At 43.0% G+C, this 24794-nt stretch overlaps 1 protein-coding gene across 3 annotated transcripts in view; it reads left to right on the top strand.

The window, feature by feature from the left end:
• RBPMS (RNA binding protein, mRNA processing factor) overlaps window positions 1–24794 on the top strand; it is a 296410-nt gene that overhangs the window by 211277 nt on the left and 60339 nt on the right. For 2 of the 3 annotated variants that reach the window (XM_068233602.1, XM_068233601.1), the window contains exon 6: window positions 17790–17920. The exons of the other annotated variant lie outside the window; for it this stretch is intronic. In XM_068233602.1, coding sequence (XP_068089703.1) covers window positions 17790–17920 — 131 coding nt within the window. The remainder of the gene's footprint in view (window positions 1–17789; window positions 17921–24794) is intronic. 3 annotated transcript variants of the gene reach the window in all.

Raw genomic sequence — 24794 nt, 5'->3', positions numbered from 1 at the left:
TTATCGATCCAGAATGCTGGAAATTTTTCTTAAATGTTTCTAGATTTGTGTGTTAGATTGTCAATTTATTAATATTAACCACTTGCCGACCGCCCCCAGCTGATGGGCGGCGGCAAAGACTGGGCCTAAACGACCGCAATACGCCCATCGGCAGCGGCAGGCGTGGTTATGCGGCGATCGCGTCATTCGACTGGCTCCGCCCCCCTCACGCTGTAACCCGCTGGCCGTTCAGAAGCGCAGGCGGGTTACTAGCACCCAGATCGCCGCATGTGAATAGTATAATAGGCTTTGTAATGTATACAAAGCCTATTATACTGGCTGCCTCCTGCCTTGGTGGTCCCAGTGTCCGAGGGACTACCAGGGCAGGCTGCAGCCACCCTAGTCTGCACCCAAGCACACTGATTTCCCCCCTCCTGCCCCCTGATCGCCCACAGCACCCCTCAGACCCCCCCTGCCCACCCCCCAGACCCCTGTTTGCTCCCAATCACCCCCCTAATCACCCATCAATCACTCCCTGTCACTTTCTGTCAACGCTATTTTTTTTTAACCCTAAACTGCCCCCTGCTCCCTCCTGATCACCCCCCCCCACCCCTCAGATTCTCCCCAGACCCTCCCCCAGACCCCCCACCTGTGTACTGTATGCATCTATCCCCCCTGATCACCTGCCAATCACCCATAAATCACCCCCTGTCACTGCCACCCATCAATCACCCCCTGTCACTGCCACCCATCAATCAGCCCCTAACCTGCCCCTTGCGGGCAATCTGATCACCCACCCACACCAATAGATCGCCCGCAGATCCGACAGCAGATCACCTCCCAAGTGCAGTGTTTACATCTGTTCTCTACCCTAAACACCCACTAATTACCCATCAATCACCCCCTATCACCACCTGTCACTGTTATCCATCAGATTAGACCTAATCTACCCCTTGCGGGCACCCAATCACCCGCCCACATGCTCAGATTGCCCTCAGACCCCCCCCTTATCAGTTCGCCAGTGCATTTTTTACATCTGTTCTTCCCTGTAATAACCCACTGATCACCTGTCAATCACCTATCAATCACCCCCTCTCACTGCCACCCATCAATCAGCCCCTAACCTGCCCCTTGCGGGCAATCTGATCACCCACCCACACCAATACATCGCCCGCAGATCCGACATCAGATCACCTACCAAGTGCAGTGTTTACATCTGTTCTCTCCTCTAAACACCCACTAATTACCCATCAATCACCCCCTATCACCACCTGTCACTGTTACCCATCAGAATAGACCCTAATCTGCCCCTTGCGGGCACCCAATCACCCGCCCCACACGCTCAGATTGCCCTCAGACCCCCCCTTATAAATTCGCCAGTGCATTATTTACATCTGTTCTTTCCTGTAATAACACACTGATCACCTGTCAATCACCTATCAATCACCCATCAATCACCCCCTGTCACTGCCACCCATCAATCACTCCCTGTCACTGCCACCCATCAATCAGCCCCTAACCTGCCCCTTGCGGGCAATCTGATCACCCACCCACACCATCAGATTGCCCCAGACCTACCCTCAGATCACCTCAAAAGTGCATTGTTTACATCTGTTCTGCCATCTAATCACCCACTGATCACCCATCAATCAGCCCCTGTCACTGATACCCATCAGATTAGACCCCTATCTGCCCTTAGGACACCCAATCACCCGCTCACACTCTCAGAACGCCCTCAGACCCCAGCCCTGATCACCTCGCCAGTGCATTGCTTGCATCTATTTCCCCCCTCTAATCACACCTTGAGACACCCATCAATCACCTCCTGTCACCACCTGTCACCCCCTAGCACACCTACCCATCAGATCAGGCCCTAATTTGCCCCGTTGGCCAAACCCTCAGATCCCCCTCAGACCCCCTTCCGATCACCTCCCCAGTGCATTGATTGCATCTATTTTCCTCTCTAACCACCCCCTGAGACACCCATCAATCACCTCCTGTCACCCCCCTAGCACTCCTATCCATCAGATCAGGCCCAATACAACCTGTCATCTAAAAGGCCACCCTGCTTATGACCGGTTCCACAAAATTTGCCCCCTCATAGACCACCTGTCATCAAAATTTGCAGATGCTTATACCCCTAAACAGACATTTTGAGAAATTTGGTTTCCAGACTACTCACGGTTTTGGGCCCGTAAAATGCCAGGGCAGTATAGGAACCCCACAAGTGACCCCTTTTTGGAAAAAAAACAGGTGTATGACGAGTTCATAGAAGACTTTATTTTTTGTCAAAAGTTAGCGGAAATTGATTTGTATTGTTTTTTTCACAAAGTGTCATTTTTCACTAACTTGTGACAAAAAATAAAATCTTCTATGAACTCACCATACACCTAACGGAATACATTGGGGTGTCTTCTTTCTAAAATGGGGTCACTTGTGGGGTTCCTATACTGCCCTGGCATTTTAGGGGCCCTTAATCGTGAGGAGTAGTCTAGAAAACAAATGCCTCAAAATGACCTGTGAATAGGACGTTGGGCCCTTTAGCGCACCTAGGCTGCAAAAAAGTGTCACACATGTGGTATCGCCGTACTCAGGAGAAGTAGTATAATGTGTTTTATGACAAAAAAAAAATCTTCTATGAACTCACCATACTCCTAACAGAATACCTTGGGGTGTCTTCTTTCTAAAATGGGGTCACTTGTAGGGTTCCTATACTGCCCTGGCATTTTAGGGGCCCTAAACCGTGAGGAGTAGTCTAGAATCCAAATGCCTCAAAATGACCTGTGAATAGGACGTTAGGCCCCTTAGCTCACCTAGGTTGCAAAAAAGTGTCACACATGTGGTATCGCCGTACTCAGAAGAAGTAGTATAATGTGTTTTGGGGTGTAATTTTATACATACCCATGCTGGGTGGGAGAAATCTCTCTGTAAATGGACAATTGTGTGTAAAAAAAATCAAACAATTGTCATTTACAGAGCTATTTCTCCCACCCAGCATCTTTATGTGTAAAAATACACCACAAAACACATTATACTACTTCTCCTGAGTACGGCGGTACCACATGTGTGGCACTTTTTTGCACCCTAAGTGCGCTAAGGGGCTCAAAGTCCAATGAGTAGTTGGCTGAAGGTGTAATGGTTAAGGGCTCTGCCTCTGACACAGGAGACCAGGGTTCGAATCTCGGCTCTGCCTGTTCAGTAAGCCAGCACTAATTCAGTAGGAGACCTTTGGCAAGTCTCCCTTACACTGCTACTGCCAATAGAGCGCGCCCTAGTGGCTGCTGCTCTGCTCTGGCGCTTTGAGTCCGCAAGGAGAAAAGCGCAATATAAATGTTATTTGTCTTGTCTTGTCTACCTTTAGGATTTCACAGGTCATTTTGCGTCATTTGGTTTCAAGACTACTCCTCACGGTTTAGGGCCCCTAAAATGCCAGGGCAGTATAGGAACCCCACAAATGACCCCATTTTAGAAATAAGACACCCCAAGGTATTCCGTTAGGAGTATGGTGAGTTCATAGAAGATTTTATTTTTTGACACAAGTTAGCGGAAAATGACACTTTGTGAAAAAACACAATTAAAATAAATTTCCGCTAACTTGTGACAAAAAAAAATAATCTTGGCACCATAGTTTGTAAACGCTATAACTTTTACCCAATCCAATAAATATACACTGAATGGTTTTTTGTTTATCAAAGACATGTAGCAGAATAACTTTCGCGCTCAAATGTATAGGAAATTTAACTTTATTTGAAAAATGTCAGCGCAGAAAGGTAAAAAAGTCATTTTTTTGACAAAATTCATGTCTTTTTTGATGAATATAATAAAAAGTAAAACTCGCAGCAGCAATCAAATAGCACCAAAAGAAAGCTGTATTAGTGACAAGAAAAGGAGGTAAAATTCATTTAGGTGGTAGTTTGTATGAGTGAGCAATAAACTGTGAAAGCTGCAGTGGTCTGAATGGAAAAAAAGGCTCTGGTCCTTACGGGACGAAAAGACTGTGGTCCTAAAGTGGTTAACACCCAAGCAATTTTCTTCTCAGAGTTTACAATAATTTTTATCATCAGGTAATTGGGGAAAAATTGAACATACGTGTGTGGTACATTGGTCATATTTTTGAATTGTTACAATTAGTCAGAAAAATTGATTGCAATTCTTGAATTGAACAGATATTTAAAAAATTGTATAGTATGTTGCCACTTTTAAGTCAAAAACATCTCATCTGCATGCTTGTTCAGGATCTATGATTATGTGTATTAGAAACAGAGGCTCAGCCGGACAGCCAAGCAATCTGCATTGTTTAAAAGGAAATTAATGTCAACTTCAGTATCCTCTCAGTTTAGGTTTACTTACAGAAGTTGTTGTATATGTTCAGGGCCAAATTTGTACTTTCCAGCGCCCTAGGCCGGCTGTCACCAACCGCCCCCCCCCCATTCTGTCAAACTCTGACTAGTTTGAACGGCCCCCCCTCTGTTTTGCTGCTTTGCCCCCTGTTCAACAAAGAAGCAGTGCATGCTCTGTCCACTCCATGTAATTTTGCACTCCTGCCTGTATGCATAGCAGCCGGTAACATTTTTGGCATGCATACTTCAGAAAAGATGCTCATATATGAGCAGCACTTGGCAAGTACGCATACCCTCGGCTCCTGTGCACCTCCGCACAAGAGCGCAAAATTACAAGGAGCCCCAGTGGACAGCGCTGCTTCTTTGACCTCTGTGCAATTTGCTGCCATGAGAGCCACAAATAGGAGACAGTGTAGCGCAATGAAGAGAAGCCCTTTCAAAACAGAGAACCGGTAAGTAGAACGATCCGACACTACACACACTGACATAGAGGTAGAGTAATGCTAGGTACACATGATGCATTTTCTGACAGATTTACTGTCAGATCGATTATTTCCATCATATCTGATCTGATTTCCGATCAATTTTTCGATCAATTTGCTGTTCACTTCTATGAAAAATCATTCAGAAAATTGATTGGAAAGCAGATCGGTCATGTTGGAAATAGTCTATCTGACAGTAAATCTGTAAGAAAATTGCATTGTGTGTACCTAGCATAAGCTCAGGTGTACTTTACACAGTGACAATTTAGCACTTTAGACAGATCTTAAAATCAGTCAGCAGGGAGTTTTGTAACAGAATACGTTAACACTTTTTATTGGCTAACCAAAAGAAAAACAGTGAGCCTTTGGCTAATGAGCCATCTTCAGACTTTGTTCCTGTATACAAGATGTTAGGGCACACAGCTATATATAGTAAGGAAATCTGAAACAGTGCACTGCACTAGTTATTTATCACTGATTACACCTGGTACTGACATGGAAGTGACTACCCTTGTGGCTCCTTTCACATAAGCAGGTGACAATAATGTTCCACTTCCTGCCATCTGCCATGCTCCCATGTATCTGCTGGATGCTTACCATCAGCTGCAAGCAATAGGCATATAGGCAGTGAGCTAGAGCTCGGCCCTTACATATCCCTGTTGGGGGCAGCTGTCTATTAGAACTTACTGATGGCAGTTACAGGCTGTCTAGTAGTGTTGGGCGAACACCTAGATGTTCGGGTTCGCGAACGTTCGCCGAACATCGCCGCGATGTTCGGGTGTTCGCGCCGAACTCCGAACATAATGGAAGTCAATGGGGACCCGAACTTTCGTGCTTTGTAAAGCTTCCTTACATGCTACATACCCCAAATTAGCAGGGTATGTGCACCTTGGGAGTGGGTACAAGAGGAAAAAAAATATTTGAAAAAGGGCTTATAGTTTTTGAGAAAATTGATTGTAAAGTTTCAAAGGAAAAACTGTCTTTTAAATGTGGAAAATGTCATGTTTCTTTGCACAGGTAACATGCTTTTTGTCGCCATGCAGTCATAAATGTAATACAGAGAAGAGGTTCCAGGAAAAGGTACCAGTAACGCTAACCCACCAGCAGCAGCAGCACACGTGATGGAACAGGAGCAGGCGCAGGAGGAGAGGGCCATGCTTTTTGAGACACAACAACCCAGGCCTTGCATGAGGACAAGAAGCGTGCGGATAGCATGCTTTTTACCGCCATGCAGTCATAAATGTAATAAAGATAAGAGGTTCAATAAACAGGGACCGGGCGTCAACGCTAACCCAGCAGCAGCAGACGTGATGGAACAGGAGGAGGCGCAGGAGGAGAAGGCCACGCTTTCAGGTGCAACTCAGGCCTTGCATGAGGACAAAAAAATGTGTGCGCAAAGCAATGCAATGAGTAGTTTTCAGGACACAATGGGCTATTCGGAGGAGCTATTCCCATCCCCACAATCTTCTACCTGTGAAAGGTCAATGGAACAGCCACAAATGTTGTGCCCGGATTCACAACCTTTTTCTGTGGAAAATGCACCTCGCACTGAAATGCAAGGCGAGGCCGAGGATGAACATGACATCAACAACTCAACATGACGCAAAATGGGGGCGGAACAGAAAGCTGCTTTCAATGTTTTGAAGGCCTTAATTGCCTCCGGTGGCCAGTTAGATGCATCATTCATCACACCCAAATCCCAGAGCAATGTGTGCAGGAATTTGAATCGCAGGAGGTGTACCGAGATCATCTGGACAAGTGACCAAGTGACAAGTGACAAAGTGAAAAGTGACAAAGTGACCAGTGACAAAGTGACAAAATGACAAAGTGACAAGTGACAAAGTGACCAGTGACAAAGTGACAACTGAGAAGTTGTTCTGGGGAGCTCCACTGCACTCAGTCGCATATGAGGAGGAGAGGTCTCGTCGGGACTGCTGATCCTCCTCAGCTTGCTCAAAGCCTTGAGGGTTCCTGAAGATCCTCTGCTTGGAGTTCGCCCGGGGTTCAGCTTGGTGTCGGGGTCGGCGGCGTCCTCCTCACTCCAACGTGGCAGATCTTCTGTTGAAGGAAAAAAAAAAAAACATTGTTAAAAGTCCAGTACCGCTTCTGAAGGACTCACCAAGAGATGCAGGAGCGCTTCAATCTAGCGCACCATCGCTCACTGGGTGATGTCCCTCCCTACGCGCTGGAATTCTACGCTGCACATGCTAGCACGCTTTTGCGCAGTGCCGAGGCGCATTCCAGCAGCTAGCTACCAAGCTTCTGTGGATCTGATTGGGCCACCATGTTGGATCTCTGCCAAGTCCTCCAAAATTTTGAGCAATCCACGTTGTGTGACTGAGCAGTGACAACTCTACAGTCAGCATTACAATACCACTGCTGTGTTTACTGAAGAAATCAATGTTGAAGATGGAAAACCGCTGGCATGATGCAAGTGGGGGATTCTGAAGATGAAAACGATCAGCGTGATGATACCAACATCAGGCAACCTGCCTCAGGAAACGCTGGTCCCAGCTATCACAAAGAACAGGACGAGGAACAGCTGGAGTTGGAGCAGGAATTGGATGCCCCCACTGCCGAGGGACAGAGCGGTGCACGTTGGACTTCCACAATTTAGCGGGAATGGACAGCAGAAGAGGAAGAAAGTGATGCTGGTGACGAATATGGTGCATCACAACAATCACAACGCTCACAAGAACATGAAGACAGAGGAGTCTGGCAGGACTCTCTGGCACACATGGCTCAATTCATGCTAGACTGCATTGAACGCGGCCCGCGCATTATTCACTATTCATTATTATTCATTATTCTGGAATCTGGACAACACCAATTACTGGGTTTATACCCAGTTTATACAAACACAATGTTAAAAAACTGATTGAATAAAGTGTCAGACAGATCAAAAATGGAACAATTCTAGCAGGCCCTTGAGGATGGAGACTTTAGAGAGGAGATTGACATCCTCCTTCTTCTCTAGCCAGTTGTACGCCGACAGACTGACTTCAGCAAACCCAGGAGGACCAGGAGGGCAGCAAAGAACACAAGCTGCTGCTAGTGCCAAAAAGGGAATGGTATTGGCAGTGTCCTTGGAGTGGGAACATTTTCTGACACCCATGCAGCAGCCCACAGAACAGCAATCGGGCAGTTCCACGTCCTCCAACACCAATCGCCTGGAGAAGATGGTCAAGGTCCAGGACTACATGTCAGATGGCGTAGCTGTGTTGAACAATCCATCTGCAGACAGACGGTGAGTGTGACAGGCAGCACAGAAGGACCATGGCAACTCACTCATAGTTCCACAGTTTGATAGTGCTGCCCAAAAAATTATATGGATCCGTGGACCCGGGCACTGCGGGCAGTACTGGGAAGTGGGAACGCAGATTTTAGTACCTAAACACACGATACAACATGTTTTCCGGGGTCGGACTCTGAGGCACATACAGATGGTCCCGATCATCATCCTCATCATACAACTCTTCTCCTGAGTCTGAACCCACCCACCACCTCTGCCACCCCAACATCCCCAGACACAGACCCCTCATCGTCCTCAACATTAACTTGGGATGCTGGCCTGAGCCAGACCTCCTCCTCCACATCAGGCCCCATCATCTCCTCAATGGCAGCCCTCATTAATCGCTCTGGCGACGGACCGATGGACACAACGTTCTCCTCCGGGAGAGGGCTGCTGCTGACCACTGGCTGCTGGGGTGGATGTTATAGCTTGCGTGGGGCGTTGGCTGTTGCTGTTGTTGGGAGTGCTGCTCACAGCGGAGGTCTCTGAGGAACTCATGGTGAGCTCATATAGTGGTTGGCGGTGAGTGGAGTATTACTGATCCCAGCAATATACACACTGACTGGCAGAGGACGCAATGCTATATAGTCTGGCTGAGTGGTGTACACAGAGTGGCAGTACACACAATGCTATATAGTCTGGCTGAGCGGTGTACACAGAGTGGCAGTAAACAATGCTATATAGTCTGGCTGAGCGGTGTACACAGAGTGGCAGTAAACAATGCTATATAGTCTGGCTGAGCGGTGTACACAGAGTGGCAGTAAACAATGCTATATAGTGTGGCTGAGCGTTGTACACAGAGTGGCAGTAAACAATGCTATATAGTCTGGCTGAGCGGTGTACACAGAGTGGCAGTACACACAATGCTATATAGGCTGGCTGAGCGGTGTACACAGAGTGGCAGTAAACAATGCTATATAGTCTGGCTGAGTGTTGTACACAGAGTGGCAGTAAACAATGCTATATAGTGTGGCTGAGCGTTGTACACAGAGTGGCAGTAAACAATGCTATATAGTCTGGCTGAGCGGTGTACACAGAGTGGCAGTATACACAATGCTATATAGTCTGGCTGAGCGGTGTACACAGAGTGGCAGTAAACACAATGCTATATATAGCGTGGCTGAGCGAGGTACACAGTGGCAGTACACACAATGCTATATAGTCTGGCTGAGCGGTGTACACAGAGTGGCAGTAAACACAATGCTATATATAGCGTGGCTGAGCGAGGTACACAGTGGCAGTACACACAATGCTATATAGTCTGGCTGAGCGGTGTACACAGAGTGGCAGTAAACACAATGCTATATATAGCGTGGCTGAGCGAGGTACACAGTGGCAGTACACACAATGCTATATAGTCTGGCTGAGCGGTGTACACAGAGTGGCAGTAAACACAATGCTATATATAGCGTGGCTGAGCGAGGTACACAGTGGCAGTACACACAATGCTATATAGTCTGGCTGAGCCGTGTACACAGAGTGGCAGTAAACACAATGCTATATATAGTGTGGCTGAGCGAGGTACACAGTGGCAGTAACCAATGCTATATATAGTGTGGCTGAGCGAGCGATGTACTACTGTTCCCAGCAGCGACACACAATGACTGGGGGGGACCCTGGCTAGCGTGGCTGGAGAGCGAACTACCCTGCCTGCCTACCCAAAGCTAAACCCACAGAGAAATGGCGGAGATATGACGTGGTTCGGGTATTTATTTACCCGAACCACGTGACCGTTCGGCCAATCAGAGCGCGTTCGGGTCCGAACCACGTGACCCGTTCGGCCAATCACAGCGCTAGCCGAACGTTCGTGGAACGTTCGGCCATGCGCTCTTAGTTCGGCCATGTGACCGAACGGTTTGGCCGAGCACCATCAGGTGTTCGGCCGAACTCGAACATCACCCGAACAGGGTGATGTTCTGCAGAACCCGAACAGTGGCGAACACTGTTCGCCCAACACTACTGTCTAGTAAGTAAACGATGTGTCAATAGCTGACCTGTGTAGTAACAGATTCTGCTATTTGGCTGCATTAGAGAACAACCTGTTAAAGCGGAATATAACCCTGCATTTCAACTTTGCTCTAAAACATTATTTACAACATATTATATGCAAAAAGCATTTTTTTTTTACTAGACCAGCATTGGAAGGGTTAAACACAGAGGTTTTAAGTTCCGTGCAGACGTTCAGATAGTTACATTCTATTTAGTTATATGTATATATTTAGAAATGTTACACACTCTTTGGCTGTCCTCCAACTCCTTCTCAGTGAGAGAGATGAGTCACAATAAACACTTAGATACATTTTATGTAAACAAAAAGTATCTAACTCAAGTTCGGATGCGTCTGCAAAAATCTCCAGGGACTTTAAAGCCCTGTGTAACCCTTCCAATGCTGGTCTAGTAAAAAAAAAATGCTGGTTGCATATAATATACTGTAAATAATGTTTTAGAGCAAAGTTGAAATGCAGGGTTATATTCCGCTTTAACACTCATTCCCTGACAGTATGGTGGATGAACTGTGCGGCAAGTGTGCAGTTCAGCCATTGTTGTAAAAGTGGCGTAATTGATGTTTGCACTCTACTATGATACCCACAGGTGAGAAAGGCCTATTCTCCCTATGTAAAAATTCAGAATCTGTAAAACGAATGCCTCCCAACTTTCCATATTTTAAGTAGCTCCTTGGTTGTCTTTTCTTTTCCCTCTAATTTAGTTTTAAAAATAAAAAAAAAGGATTTGGATTTGACTGATTTATCTGTGGGCCAAAACGGTCTACGCAGAGAACTTGCTTTCTAGGGCCATGGCGTTGACAATGTTTCTCAACAGTATTGTAGCATGTACCCCTGTATTAATGACTGCCTTAGCCAGATACCCCCCACTGTTAATACCATCATCTCAACTACCCCTTGATCCTTGTATTTTTGTGTGTTATAATTATGTATGAATACTTTGTAACCTTTATTGGTTCTTTGAATTAACTGTAAGTACTTATTTAAATTTATGTCTAATTAATAATTTTTTTCATATCTCAAGACTTACTATTATGGATTGACAATGCCAGGTTCAATACTCCCTGGGTCGGTCCTACTAAAGAACCCCCCCCCCCCCCCCTACACACACACACACACACCACCGCCTGGGATATGGGTAACGTGTTTAGAATCCAGGCATCAAGACATGGCTGTGTTCTTTCTACTTGCTGGCAGACATTACTGGTGATCTAATGATGGTCTAACTCTTAGCAGTGAAAAGTGTCTTCCTTTATCACTAAGCACATGCAGCAGAGAGCAAGCTAGCTGTGTTGTAGATATGCATTCTCACTGCAATACTACGAAACCTTTATCTTAATTGATTTAATAATTGCCCTTTCTGTTAGTTGTAGGAAACTAAGCATCCAGGAAGTTGCCTGTTTATTTTTTCTTTTCATCCAATATGTGTCTTGACATGGGAATATAGCCCCGAGAGATTCTGGGAAATGCTCAGCAGTAGCAGTTTTCCTTAAAACAGAAATCATGAGAATTCAAGAAATGGCCCATGGGTGTTCATTTGTCTGTGTTTTGTTTCCCAGAACTTGGAAACAGGCTGCAGCTTCCTCCCCCACTTTTTTTTTAAGGTCTGAGAACATTTTGAGCAGTGGAAAAAAACTGGGTGCATTTAGCAATTATGGTTATCGGCTGTGGAATTAACACTAATGAGCAGGAAGCTGGCGTGTCTGAGACTTCACAAGTAACAAACATTGTGCACATTGCAGCCATGGGTACAATAGAAGAACTCCTTTTATAAAACGGATTCAGGAAGCCTTGACATTTGTATTAAAATTACGCATACTGTTCTAGTAAATATTATTACAGTCATTAATAAAAGTTGGGCCTTTTTACTAACAATGTGCTTTTACTTCTATTGCTCTTGGACGGCTAAGACAAATAATGCAAAACTGCTGGCTTTATAACAAATCCACCCTTTGCTGTAAGCCAGGGCAGCTAATCAGAACGTGTATTCTGTAGCTCTGACAGACCTACACAGACGAAAGGTGACGTTTGATTGCTGGATGTGCTCTCTACACTTTGCGCATGATTTGCATCACAATATTAAAGGAGAAACTGTTTTCATTCTCAGTTTTTAGTAGAATGACTCCCCTCCCTCATTTCCTGTATGACATCTCTTACTATAGAGCAGAATGTTTTTGTGAAATGTTGTGTGCCATTAGCTTTAGCTGCATTTAATGAAATGTAATAGTAGCCTCAAGTCCAAAAGTATTGAAGTGAAATAAGGAAGGTTGGATATAAGGGATAGCCAGAGTTAAGAAGGATTTAAAGGTAACAATTGTTCATAAATGAGCAGTTGCTATTGGTGTTAAGTGTATCCATGGAAAGATTGGGGTTTGGCATAGGTTGGAGGTTAGGATTAAGTAAACCTGTTTGACAAATGTTCCTAATAATTTAATGCATGTACAGATATAAGCTGCGGTAATTAGGAGTTGGTCACTGGGATGTTTTTATTACCTGTAGGTTTGATTAAATCATTTTTTTTAAACCTGCTATGAAAACAGTAAGTCTGTCCCCTGGAGTTGGTTCTTCTGCGTTTAGAAGAATGGATAAATGTTGGATTCCCTGAAATGTTTGTTCTACTTGTACTCATTTGTCTCTGTAAAAAGTGGCCACAGACAGCTGAATTTTCTTTTTTTTCAGTTTCTTTTAAAATTATGTATTTTACAGATTAAACATTTCTGAAAAACAGTTTTGAGTAATTACAGTTTTATTGCAAAATACGTTAAACACATCTAGGTAAAGATTGGGTTTAAGCAATTTGGAGGGACACAAATTAATATTAGGCATATTAAGTTGAAGGGTTGGGCTGAGCTTAGGTCGGAGGATAGGGTTAGATGAAAATAGAGCACCTAAAAAGCTGCTTTTACATTTTTCTGGTTTAGATTTATAGACAGTTGTTTCCACCAAAGATAGGTTTTAGTCAATATATTATTGTTTGTGATGCTTTATCTATAAAGAAATCTTAATTGTAAAAACAGAGGCCCAGTGCCCATATGCAATTCACCTTCTCTCCTGAATTTTCTCCAAGTTGATATTTTTATACCTTGTCAATAAAATGCATTTTAAGCCACCATGAAGCAGAAAAATACACTGAATAATTCTGACAGTACTTTTTCACCTACTTTTTGTATTTTTTAATTACAAAAGTGCTGAAAAGTTATTTTAAACAGATTATCTCCTAGGAGAATAGTTAGGGGAAAAAAGGCAATTGCATATGGGCACATAAATTCACTTTTTCTCCTCAGTTTTCTCCTAGGTTATATTTTCATACCTTGTCATAAAATACTTTTTAAACCACCATCAAGCAAGAAAATACTCAAAATATTTTTTATAGTACTTTTTCATCAACTGTTGTGTACTTTTTCAATTTTCAATTGTAAATTAAAATTTCATTTAAAGACGAGATGAAAATTATCTCCTAGGAGATAACTCCGGTGAAAAAAACGAATTGCATATGGGCAGAGACCAATATGCAATTCACTTTTTCACTTGAGTTTTCTCCTAGGTGATATTTTCACAACGTGTAAATAAAATGCCTTTAAACCACCAGCAGAAAAAATATATATAGAACCTGGAACTCACAGGTGATTTAAGCATTGAAAGACCACAAAATAATGTGGGAGCATGGGGCTGATAAAGGTAAATGCCAAGAGAAAAAAAGTGAAATCTCAGACCCTGCTTCAAATTCACTAGAAAAGCTTTATTCAAAAATATAAATTACACTGTATTGACACTTTGTGCCCTTTAAAAACATAAAACACCCACTGCAAGATGTTAATGCACAGCCGGCTGGGCTCATACAAACAGCACACCTGTCACACCAATCGAACCTGGGATCCCATCACGCACCCGCTATATACATATAGAGCTGAAGGTTAGTGAGGGCTACACATGCTAAGCAGAGTCCCAATTAAGGAAAGAAAGCTATCCCATAAAGGCTAACTATCCACAAAAGCATGACAGTCCTAGATGGCAAAAGCTAGATGCAGATCCGCAGAGCTTGATGCATATGCACATGCAGTTAAAGAGCAAAGTTCTGCCTCACTGAGGCTCTCACCTCTCAGTAGAACAGTTCATGGCCGTCACATATCCAAAGGGTTTCAAACTACAGCCTGATGTTGGCTGGTAACATCCCCTGCTACCATCAGCTCACATGTTCAGCATTGCAGATAGAGTCCCTCAGGTATCATAGAGAGAACTGGAGGAAACGCGTGCACACGTGTTCTTGCCAGCCGGCAATAGATCCAACCTCACTTCCCTTCTTGTGTAGGGCCTCCCGCACGGTCAGCCGGCGCCAGGCTCCGTCGTAGGCTTTAGGCAGGGTGTGTGGTCGGCCTGCGCATGGTAAGCAGTGAGGACGCCTTCACCACGCGTATCGGCCGCTTCATTTGATCATGTAGGCGGTGGTTTCATGCTGCTGTTGTATAGCCTCGCTATCCATGCGACTCTGGTGTCGCATCTCTCCATTGCCATCTTGTGGATTTAGAGTTTAATGCAGTCCCGGCGGCAAGCCTTTTATATACGCACACACGCGGAAATATAGTCACATCAGATTGTCGCCATCTTGTGGATTTTTTACTAACTGCATCTTTGGAGAACAAACTTTCACTATAAGCATATGCTCAACTATTCAACCATATAGACTCGTCGCCACCTTGTGGCTGTTTTCCTAATTGCAACATCAGGATTCATCTGTTTTTGCACACCTTATGTGGTTCCTTTTTGTACAAGAGCCATCTTCCAGATCTTATATATTTTACAACAGCTCTGGCATACATACACTATTTCAATAGCCCTCCATATATATCCTAAGTAGGGATATCCTAACTATTTAGCTGTTACTCCATATTCCCACCTGGTGTATATTTGAGGTTATAACAGCATTAATAAATAGGCGTAATACCTCCCTTGAACATTGCTAACATACTTCAACAACTAGGCCCCAGTGCTTTGTTGGCCCCAATTATATATGAGACCTATCCCCCAACAACTGCAGTCATCCACAATTCCCGCATATTACTCTTAGGGATGGATATGGCCGACTAAAAAATCCACAAGATGGCGACAATCTGATGCGACTATATTTCCGCGTGTGTGCGTATATAAAAGGCTTGCCGCCGGGACTGCATTAAACTCTAAATCCCCAAGATGGCAATGGAGAGATGCGACACCAGAGTCGCATGGATAGCGAGGCTATACAACAGCAGCATGAAACCACCGCCTACATGATCAAATGAAGCGGCCGATACGCGTGGTGAAGGCGTCCTCACTGCTTACCATGCGCAGGCCGACCACACACCCTGCCTAAAGCCTACGACGGAGCCTGGCGCCGGCTGACCGTGCGGGAGGCCCTACACAAGAAGGGAAGTGAGGTTGGATCTATTGCCGGCTGGCAAGAACACGTGTGCACGCATTTCCTCCAGTTCTCTCTATGATACCTGAGGGACTCTATCTGCAATGCTGAACATGTGAGCTGATGGTAGCAGGGGATGTTACCAGCCAACATCAGGCTGTAGTTTGAAACCCTTTGGATATGTGACGGCCATGAACTGTTCTACTGAGAGGTGAGAGCCTCAGTGAGGCAGAACTTTGCTCTTTAACTGCATGTGCATATGCATCAAGCTCTGCGGATCTGCATCTAGCTTTTGCCATCAAGGACTGTCATGCTTTTGTGGATAGTTAAAAACAACGAAAATCCTTGCGCTCCTATCTGGAGGTTGCAGTCACACATAAACAGTCTTCTTTACTTAGGGAGATAATGTACTGTGCCGCTCCAAGTGTTAGGGCAAGGAGAATTATCTATAAAAGAAATGGAGCGCACAATAGTGCATTACCTGTGTTGGTTTTTATTGCAAAATTTAATGTTATACTCACAAGAATACAAGTTTAAAAGCACTTCTCAGCGGTAAAGCCAACCGCTTATTTTCCCAGGCAGGGCGGCAGCAGCGCATTTAGGGCACAGTTCAGCAGAAATCAAATGCAATTGGGGCACATTTTCGTGCTCTCTCTCTCTCCACTAACCTGCTGCCTCCTCTGTGCTGCTCACTGATAAGATCAGATGTGAGCTGCCAGACACACAGGTGCTGTATAATTCAATCCCTTGAATTATACAGCACCTGTGTGTCTGGCAGCTCACATCTGATCTTATCAGTGAGCAGCACAGAGGAGGCAGCAGGTTAGTGGAGAGAGAGAGAGCACGAAATGTGCCCTAATTGCGTTTGATTTCTGCTGAACTGTGCCCCAATTGCATTTGATTTCTGCTGAACTGTGCCCTAAATGCGCTGCTGCCGCCCTGCCTGGGAAAATAAGCGGTTGGCTTTACCGCTGAGAAGCGCTTTTAAACTTGTATTCTTGTGAGTATAACATTAAATTTTGCAATAAAAACCAACACAGGTAATGCACTATTGTGCGCTCTATTTCTTTTGTGGATAGTTAGCCTTTATGGGATAGCTTTCTTTCCTTAATTAGGACTCTGCTTAGCATGTGTAGCCCTCACTAACCTTCAGCTCTATATGTATATAGCGGGTGCGTGATGGGATCCCAGGTTCGATTGGTGTGACAGGTGTTCTGTTTGTGTGAGCCCAGCCGCCTGTGCATTAACATCTTGCAGTGGGTGTTTTATGTTTTTAAGGGACACAAAGTGTCAATACAGTGTTATTTATATTTTGAATAAAGCTTTTCTAGTGAATTTGAATCAGGGTCTGAGATTTCACTTTTTTTCTCTTAAACCACCAGCAAGCAAAAAAATATTCAAAATTGTGATAGTACTTTTTCACTTTTTTTTTTTTAATTCTTCCACTATTTTGGAAATCGTGGGTGCTTTGCAATCCATCGTAAAGAACTGCCAGTGGGTCCCAGGCCTAACGTATGTTTCTGGCTGACTTTGTCAGTGTTAGCTAGTAATGCAAGTTATACAAGCAATTTGGATATTTTGTGTATATCATACATTGCATAATTTGCATAACTTCAGTTAAACCTTGTGTGTGTAACATTTACCCTTAGTCCATGAATCTGGGCCATGGTGGTGTGCACTTTCTTTAGAGTAGGTATATAATTAAAAACGGCTATATTTGGATTTTAAGCATACACAAAAATAAATTCAAGTTGACCACTCAGTAATGATCTCTGAATATGGCCTGCTTTCCCTAAAACTACGATATAATGTCATTTTCAGTTTTGTAAACTATTTTTTCTAAAACTATTTAAACTGTTAACGAAGGGATTACTTGTTTTAGATAATACTTATTATTTAACTTTTCCTGTATTGTCAGGAGCAAGCATGTGTTGTAAATTAGCTTATATAGTTTCCTTGCCTTTGCTATTAAGTATTAAGGAGGTTGCGCTTGTAATGGGAGTATATTATAAACTCACACACACTTCCTTTTGGTAAAGTGCTGTAATAAGCATTCATAATATGGATTTTGGGTATACTGTATGCCATGTCAGAAATCAAATTGTCAAAACCATCCAGATAATGATATGGATAGTATGCACTGCAGTATGTACAGCCGATGAAGTAGGCCAGTTTTAAAGCTGAATTTGGTTTTAAGAAGTGTAGACACAAAGCATGCTATTTGTCTTGCCACCAGTTCTCATCACTGTGGTTTTCCAGCATTGTTATTACTAACATGGTGTCCTTATTCTTTTCTTGCAGATGAACTCACAGTGCCTGCACTTTACCCGGGTAGCCCTGAAGTGTGGGCGCCGTATCCCCTGTACCCAGCGGAATTAGCACCTGCTCTACCTCCTCCTGCTTTTACCTATCCCGCTTCACTGCATGCCCAGGTAATTGATACCAATCAGCCACGTACTCACTCTATATCCCACTTGCCCTTTTCTGGTACCACAGTGCACTCCACACACTAACCCCTGTCCTACCAGCTAACTGGCTCACCACAAGGAGGCACAGGATGCCTCTCTTGTCCTTATTCATCCTCTCTCCGTGTGGCGGGAACCCTACATCTCTGATTTTTAAAATCTTGGTTTCATTTTCACACCACGGATAAACCTAAAGCCCAGAAAATCACATTCTCTACAATGTAATGTCAATTTTATTTGGATACTATAAAGGGGTTAATGCAGACACAACTATTAGCAACGGCATTTATAAAACTGAACAGTGTTTGTGTCAACCAAAATGTGCGGTATGTTGATAAAAGAAGTGACTGTTAGATGTTGTTAACCTGCCATGATTCTTTGATGTTTTCAGGGTCAATATTTACAGAGTGACCCCCTAAGGTAGCTTTCTTTTTTCTAAAGCTGAACAGAAAAAAGTACTGCTGAAATCAGTTTACATAGTTTAGGGTTGTCATCTGCTATAAGTCTTATGCTGGGAATACACAGGTCGATTCTGGTGCTCGATTCTGCGCCCGATTGTTTTGCCCTCTCAATTCTCTTATCTTCTGCTCGTTTTTTCTTATCTTTTTTCAATTCACTTCAATGATGAATCAAGTGGCAAACGATTGAACGGTGATCGGACATGTCGGAAATTATCTATCAAGCCATCTGAATGGATAAAAAATGATCCGTGTATTCCCAGCATTAATCCTGTATGTGGGATTTTTTTCCTATAAATCAGTGGGCCAGATTTATCAAGAGTGAGACAAAATATTGGTAGGTTTTTAGAAATCCATGCAGAACTGTCTAAGGCATCTTAAGAAATCATTAGAAAGTGCAGATCTCTTCTAAAACTGTTGCAAAATAGGAGGAGCTATCACGGTCTCTCAGACAGTGCAGTGCGTGAGGGAAATTGCTGTTGCTGAGGTAACCAACACACCTGCTGTATTGATAGCAGCAGGCTCTGAGGAGTAATTCAGCAAGGGGGAGGAGCACATCACAAATCATGTCTAACCTGCACTCTGCAATCATGTGTAGCCTGCAGTTTTACATCTGTAGAACTGCTATCAACCACTTCTTAATCTGTGCCAGTTTAGGGATGGATTTGCACTTTTCTTAACTGTAGTGCAGTTCTAGAAATTCATGCTAAATTGACACCATTACCTAGGATTTAATAAAGTTCTTATTATCATGCAGAACTGTTCTCCCTGGTTAGAACAGATTAAGAAGAAAAAACTGTCAGTAATGCGTTGATAAATCTCCCCCAGAGATCTGCAAACTTGGCTCTCCAGCTGTTAAGGAACTACAAGTCCCACAATGCACTTGCCTTTATAAATCATGACTGTGGCTGTCGCAATGCATTGTGGGACTTGTAGTTCTTCAACAGCTGGAGAGCCAAGTTTGCAGATCACTGCTATAAACCAATTATATGGGAAGGGCCCTGAAGTAATCCTGAGCAAAATAAGATGATCATATTCTGATAGTTGACTTAGTCAGAGGTTGCTTACAGCACAAATGGACCCGATGCGGGTCATGTGACTTGTTGACTTGCGTGAGCGGAGGATGCCAGAAAGCTGCTGGGAGCCCGTGAAGAGGTATGGGGAGACTGCCAGACATCACTGAAGGCTCGGTGAGTGTTTGCAGGGGGAGGTTTGTGCTTTTACGGATACTGACGACTATGCTGTAGCTACACCTCTGTGCTAAGCTTTCCTGTAGATCAGTAAAGCTATCCATCACATTAAATATCAAAGGAAGGAACTTCCTCCTGACACTAGAGGGCCTCCTTCTGACAATATTAGCAGGATTACTAATATGTGTGGATTTCTACAAGGTACCATTTAGGAACAAAACTAATATTAATCATGCAGTTTTCTCTAAAGGTAACCTCCGATTGCATATTTCTTGACTACATCACTCAGGTTTAATATAGGGTTAGCAGAAAGTGACCCCATCAGGTAAGGATTATGGATGATGCTAGTGATGACTTTAAAGTTTTTAGACTTGCAGGCTCTGTGGACGCCATCCTTACCCTAACATCAGTGTCAGTGTTGAGATACACAGTAATGTTTGCTGCTGCCAAGGACTGTGGAGCCAAGATATGATCCCAGTTCCCCCTCCTGCCTTTCCGCATTGCTGCAGACTGCTTTTTTTACTTTACACCAGAAAGCCTCAAACATCTAAATAAGTCATTCTAAGCGCTGTGCAGATCTGAAAGTGCCTGAGGGAAAAAGAAATCAGTTTTTTAAGCACATTTTTATTGAGTTCTAAGCATAATACAATTTACAACATATTTATCAAACATCTTAGGTAAGTAAATGTCCAGAAAGTATCCCCCATTTCTTTTTTTTTCTGTTATGAACTGTATAAAGCAGAAGAAACTATAGAAATGCATCCACATATTATAACACATGATGATTTACATACATCCAACACAAGTAATGTCGATAAAGAGAAACTGTAACCAACAATTTAACTTCATCCTAATCAGTAGCTGATACCCCCTCTCCCATGAGAAATCTTTTGCTTTTCTCGACAGATCATCAGGGAGGTCTGTATGGCTAATATTGTGGTGAAACCCCTCTCACAGTGCGATGTCAGAACCATGGTCCTGACAGTTTCCTGTCTGTGAACCTCATTGCATTGTGGGAAATAACAGCTGTTTACAACTGCCCAAAAAGCAAGCAGCATCTCCTTCCAGTGACATCACCTGCCAGCAGTAAAAATGTCACCATGTGATAAATGTTGGAATGTAAGTCAGGGAGAGGGGAAGATTTTACAATGGGCAGACACTGACTAAATCATTTATACATAATTATTGTAAAAATGAAGCACTTTTTTTTATTACATTATGTTCACTGGAGTTCCTCTTTAATTTTAAGGCATTGATACTTATGGAGAGTCTGGGGGTCTGGGCCCATCAGGGTCCTTTCACCCAGTGTATAAATAAATGCGGACCACATAGGGCTACGTGATCTAATATTATAGCAAATGGAAAACATACCCAGTGCCCCAGATAAACTATGTGAAAATGACATCTGATAATATACCAATAATTTCAAGATCCGCAAATTACAAACAAAGCAAACTCAACTATGTACAAACACGATGCCCCTGTCAGTTCACCACTTAACACCCCCCCCCCCCCCCATCATAAAATAGGTACGCACCACCTGCGCTGTTGGCTCCAGTATCATCTAGGTCTCAGGCTTTCCCAAGTATCCCTCAAGTAAAAGAAATCCGTTTTATAAGAAGAGAACTAGAATGATTCGGCCTTAAAATCTGATTTCTTCTCTAATTCCAGAAGTAGTACCACTTCTTGTGCTTTCTTTGAAGGCCCTAAAGCAATCATGTGAGCACAAATACCTTTTCCAGACCTCAGCTTATCAGTTAGATGCTGCTCTTGGCATTTCATTACATATGTTACATTTCATTACCTCACTCCACCATAATATCAGCAAGCACAAGTCCTACACATCCGTGTATAGTCTAATCGCTATTGTTAAGAGTGCAAATAAGTTCTTGTCCTTAGTAGTATAAATTGTATCCTCTCCTTCCTTGTCCTAAGTGAGGGTTTAGAGCAGTACCTAGTCACTGACACGTCTGTTAATGTATAGCTTTTGACAGACCATGACAGCCTCAAGCCCAATCCAGTAATTGATATAATGAAATCAAGATTTACGTTTTCTCCTAACCGTCCATGAAAATAGAATATAGAAATATGCATCCATGATGCAAAACTGGGCCAAGGTCCAAAATATGCAAAGAGTTTGGTAAGCTGTACTTAACTGACATGAAAGAGTACATAAAGTTAACGTATACAATGTGTCATGCTGTCAAAGCTTCATTACACTGATGATGAGATATTTTATAAATGTACATATGGGGCGATTTATAAATGCAAAGCCTGTCTTCTCTGGGGTGTAGCATCTCATTTAAATGTTCTGTGTAATCGAATATCACAGAATGGAAACAGGATGATTGCAAATCCCTGGTGGCTTAGCACGTGATAAAGAAAATGATTTCATCCTTTGGAAACAGCCAATAATGTAACCTTAACTACATGTTGTAAGGGGGATACATACTAAACCTAGGAACAAGTCCTAACTGCAGATTGGTATTATTAAACATAACGTGTATATATAGATCTTCTGGACAACCCTTTAGCCCCTGATTACAGGAATTGTTGATGTACTGACATAGGCCTTCATACACTAAACGTCTATCATGAATTAGCCATTCTTACTTTTTTTTTTCTGCAAATGTATTCAGGTAAAACCTTTTCAGCACTTTTTAATGAAAAATAGTAAGGCCCCGTTCACACTGCACGCGTTTCCAGCCGCGCTTTGGAAACGCACACTGCACACTGCATGCGTTCCGGACCTGTGCGGTCCGGGAACGCATGCTGCACGCATTTTTTGCAGCAAAAACGCATGGCTGTCCCATTCACTTTTCAGTGATGGGATCAGCCACGCAACGCACACAAACGCGGATGGTGTGCGTTCGCATGCGTTGCGTTCCGCACGCATGGCCATCCGCGTTTGTGATGTGAACAGGGCCTAACAGTAAAGTAACAAAAGCAATGTCCAGTACTTTTTTGCTTTCTTTGAAAATGTACGATACAATTAAAGGGCAGTAAAATTTGCACATGCAGACAGCACACATACATTCCACAGGGTGTTACACAAACTACATAATGTACATTGCATAATTTGCGTAACGCTCCTTACACACACAATGTACAAGTCAGGTATATAATCCTAAGTACGCAAACTAGGTATCAAGCGTCATGTAACTTGCTTAACTGTTTGCACATGTAAATAGTACCAGCCATTAGTGAATAGCTCTCAAAGTAACCAAAATGTTCATAATTTTTGTTTATATATTTTCTAGTTGAACTTCATGGACAGATGTCTTTTTTTTCAACCAAACCATGTTACTATATAAGTGACAACTCATGAGAACATTTTACTGCATCAGAACCATAAGTATTATGCTTTAGCTTGCATAAAAATATAAAATAAAAAGTTATGCTTATGCAAATTAGGAAACAATAAATATTGAAGCCCTAGTTCAGCCTTTCATCTTTTTAATGCGATTGGCAGCGAATTCCCGTTAATTAGCAATACACACAATGCATTGCACACATTATGACAGTGCAATTATCTTGGAGAGACAGCTGTACAGACTCTTCTCCTTATTCCGTCATCACCTATACAGTAGTCAGGAAGAAGTAGCCAGTCTCTCCATGTGTCTACAGATTGTCTGACTCCAACCTATGTCTTGAGAGTTTTGTGGTTAGCACTGCAGCACTACAGCTGAGCGGAGATTTTTTTGTTTCTGTTCATTGTATAATACCCTTCCTGTACCCATCCCAGAGTCTTTATACAAGAGTTTAAAAAAAGAGCAGTGATAAATTACTCCCCTTTGCAGGCAGGACAAGGTGATGAGGTACATATAACTTTATTTATGGCTCATAAACACACTAAAGAGGGTGTGTAAAGGGTGAATGTTATATTACAGACTGAACAAGAAGGATCTGTAGCTGTAGTACTGGCCACAAAGGGTTAATCTGTCTCAGCAGTAGAGTAGGTGGGTGTGGTCAGATGAATTAAGTACTGGACTGAGGTAGGACTTTATGCTGCCAAAAAGGAGACAGAGGACTTAGCCAGGAGGCTGCAGCCAGGTATTTTAAATTATGTTTATTGCAAAAAGTATACTGTAGACATGCAGTGCAAAAACAATTTTTGCATTGTTAACGTAAATTTCCAATCATTTTGCATTCATGTGGCCCAGCTTAAGGCAAACCTGGCCAATCAGACTGATACAATAATTCATAGTAAGCTTTCTAGAAAAACTGCATTGTTGTTGCTTTCATTTTTATTTATTTATTTTTTGTTTATTAGGTTTACTACTAGAAAAAAATAAATTCCAATGGAATTTTAACCAAGAAAATATGAAATATTACAGATTACTTTTGGAACGCATCTAGTAGTTTGTTTGGTAATAGCTGATTTCTCTGTTGCTGTGTAGTAAACATAAGTATATAGTGTGCAGTAAAGCGTAAAATGGTACTAAAGGATGAGAGTAAAAATTCACATGTGAAGAGATTGTGTAAAAATCAAAACATGTGTAAACTCACCTCCCCAGGTTCCTGATCCTCCCTTCATTCTGTGTGATGGTGTTGTCTCTTTGCCTTCACAATAACGCTACCGAACATCCTCCAACCATCATATGTTTTCTAAGATGGCCACTGTGACCTGACCTGACAGTAATTGGTATTATGGAGGAGTCAGGAGCAGCGTTTATTGATTGCTTTGTTAGCCACTTACCATAGTCTGTGTGCCCAGAAGAGGCACCAAGGACATCCCTTGTGGCCCAGAAGAGGCACCAAGGACATCACTATGCCAAGGGAAAAAAAAAATCTATGAAAAAAAAGGAAAAATAGGGACTACTGGAGACCCGTGTGCATGAAATAGAGTTGCCATGAAATTTGGGCACCTGGGAATAGCCGATAGTAGACTATCGGTATCTTATCATTATTCTACTATTTCAAATATGTGTATTTTTATGACAACATGGGCCTTGAATAACTGACATCTATTCTGGATGGGTAGAGCGGCCATTACACCTCCACAGTGGATTCAGCACAGTGCAAAGTACCAGCTGTATTCCTGATACTCTGTTGTTTCACTAGATTGATGCTTTGTTCAACATTGCTTTGGCACTAGTCCCTTGAGCGGTGAATACTGACTGATCCTCCTAATGTTAAATGCCCTTCCTTAAATCTAACCTTAACCTTCGCCCTGTAGTGTGATTGGTGTGA

The sequence above is a fragment of the Hyperolius riggenbachi genome, chromosome 1 (genome assembly GCF_040937935.1).
Source record: "Hyperolius riggenbachi isolate aHypRig1 chromosome 1, aHypRig1.pri, whole genome shotgun sequence".
Classification (NCBI taxonomy): domain Eukaryota; kingdom Metazoa; phylum Chordata; class Amphibia; order Anura; family Hyperoliidae; genus Hyperolius; species Hyperolius riggenbachi.
This window is presented reverse-complemented; position numbering and strand designations above follow the sequence as displayed.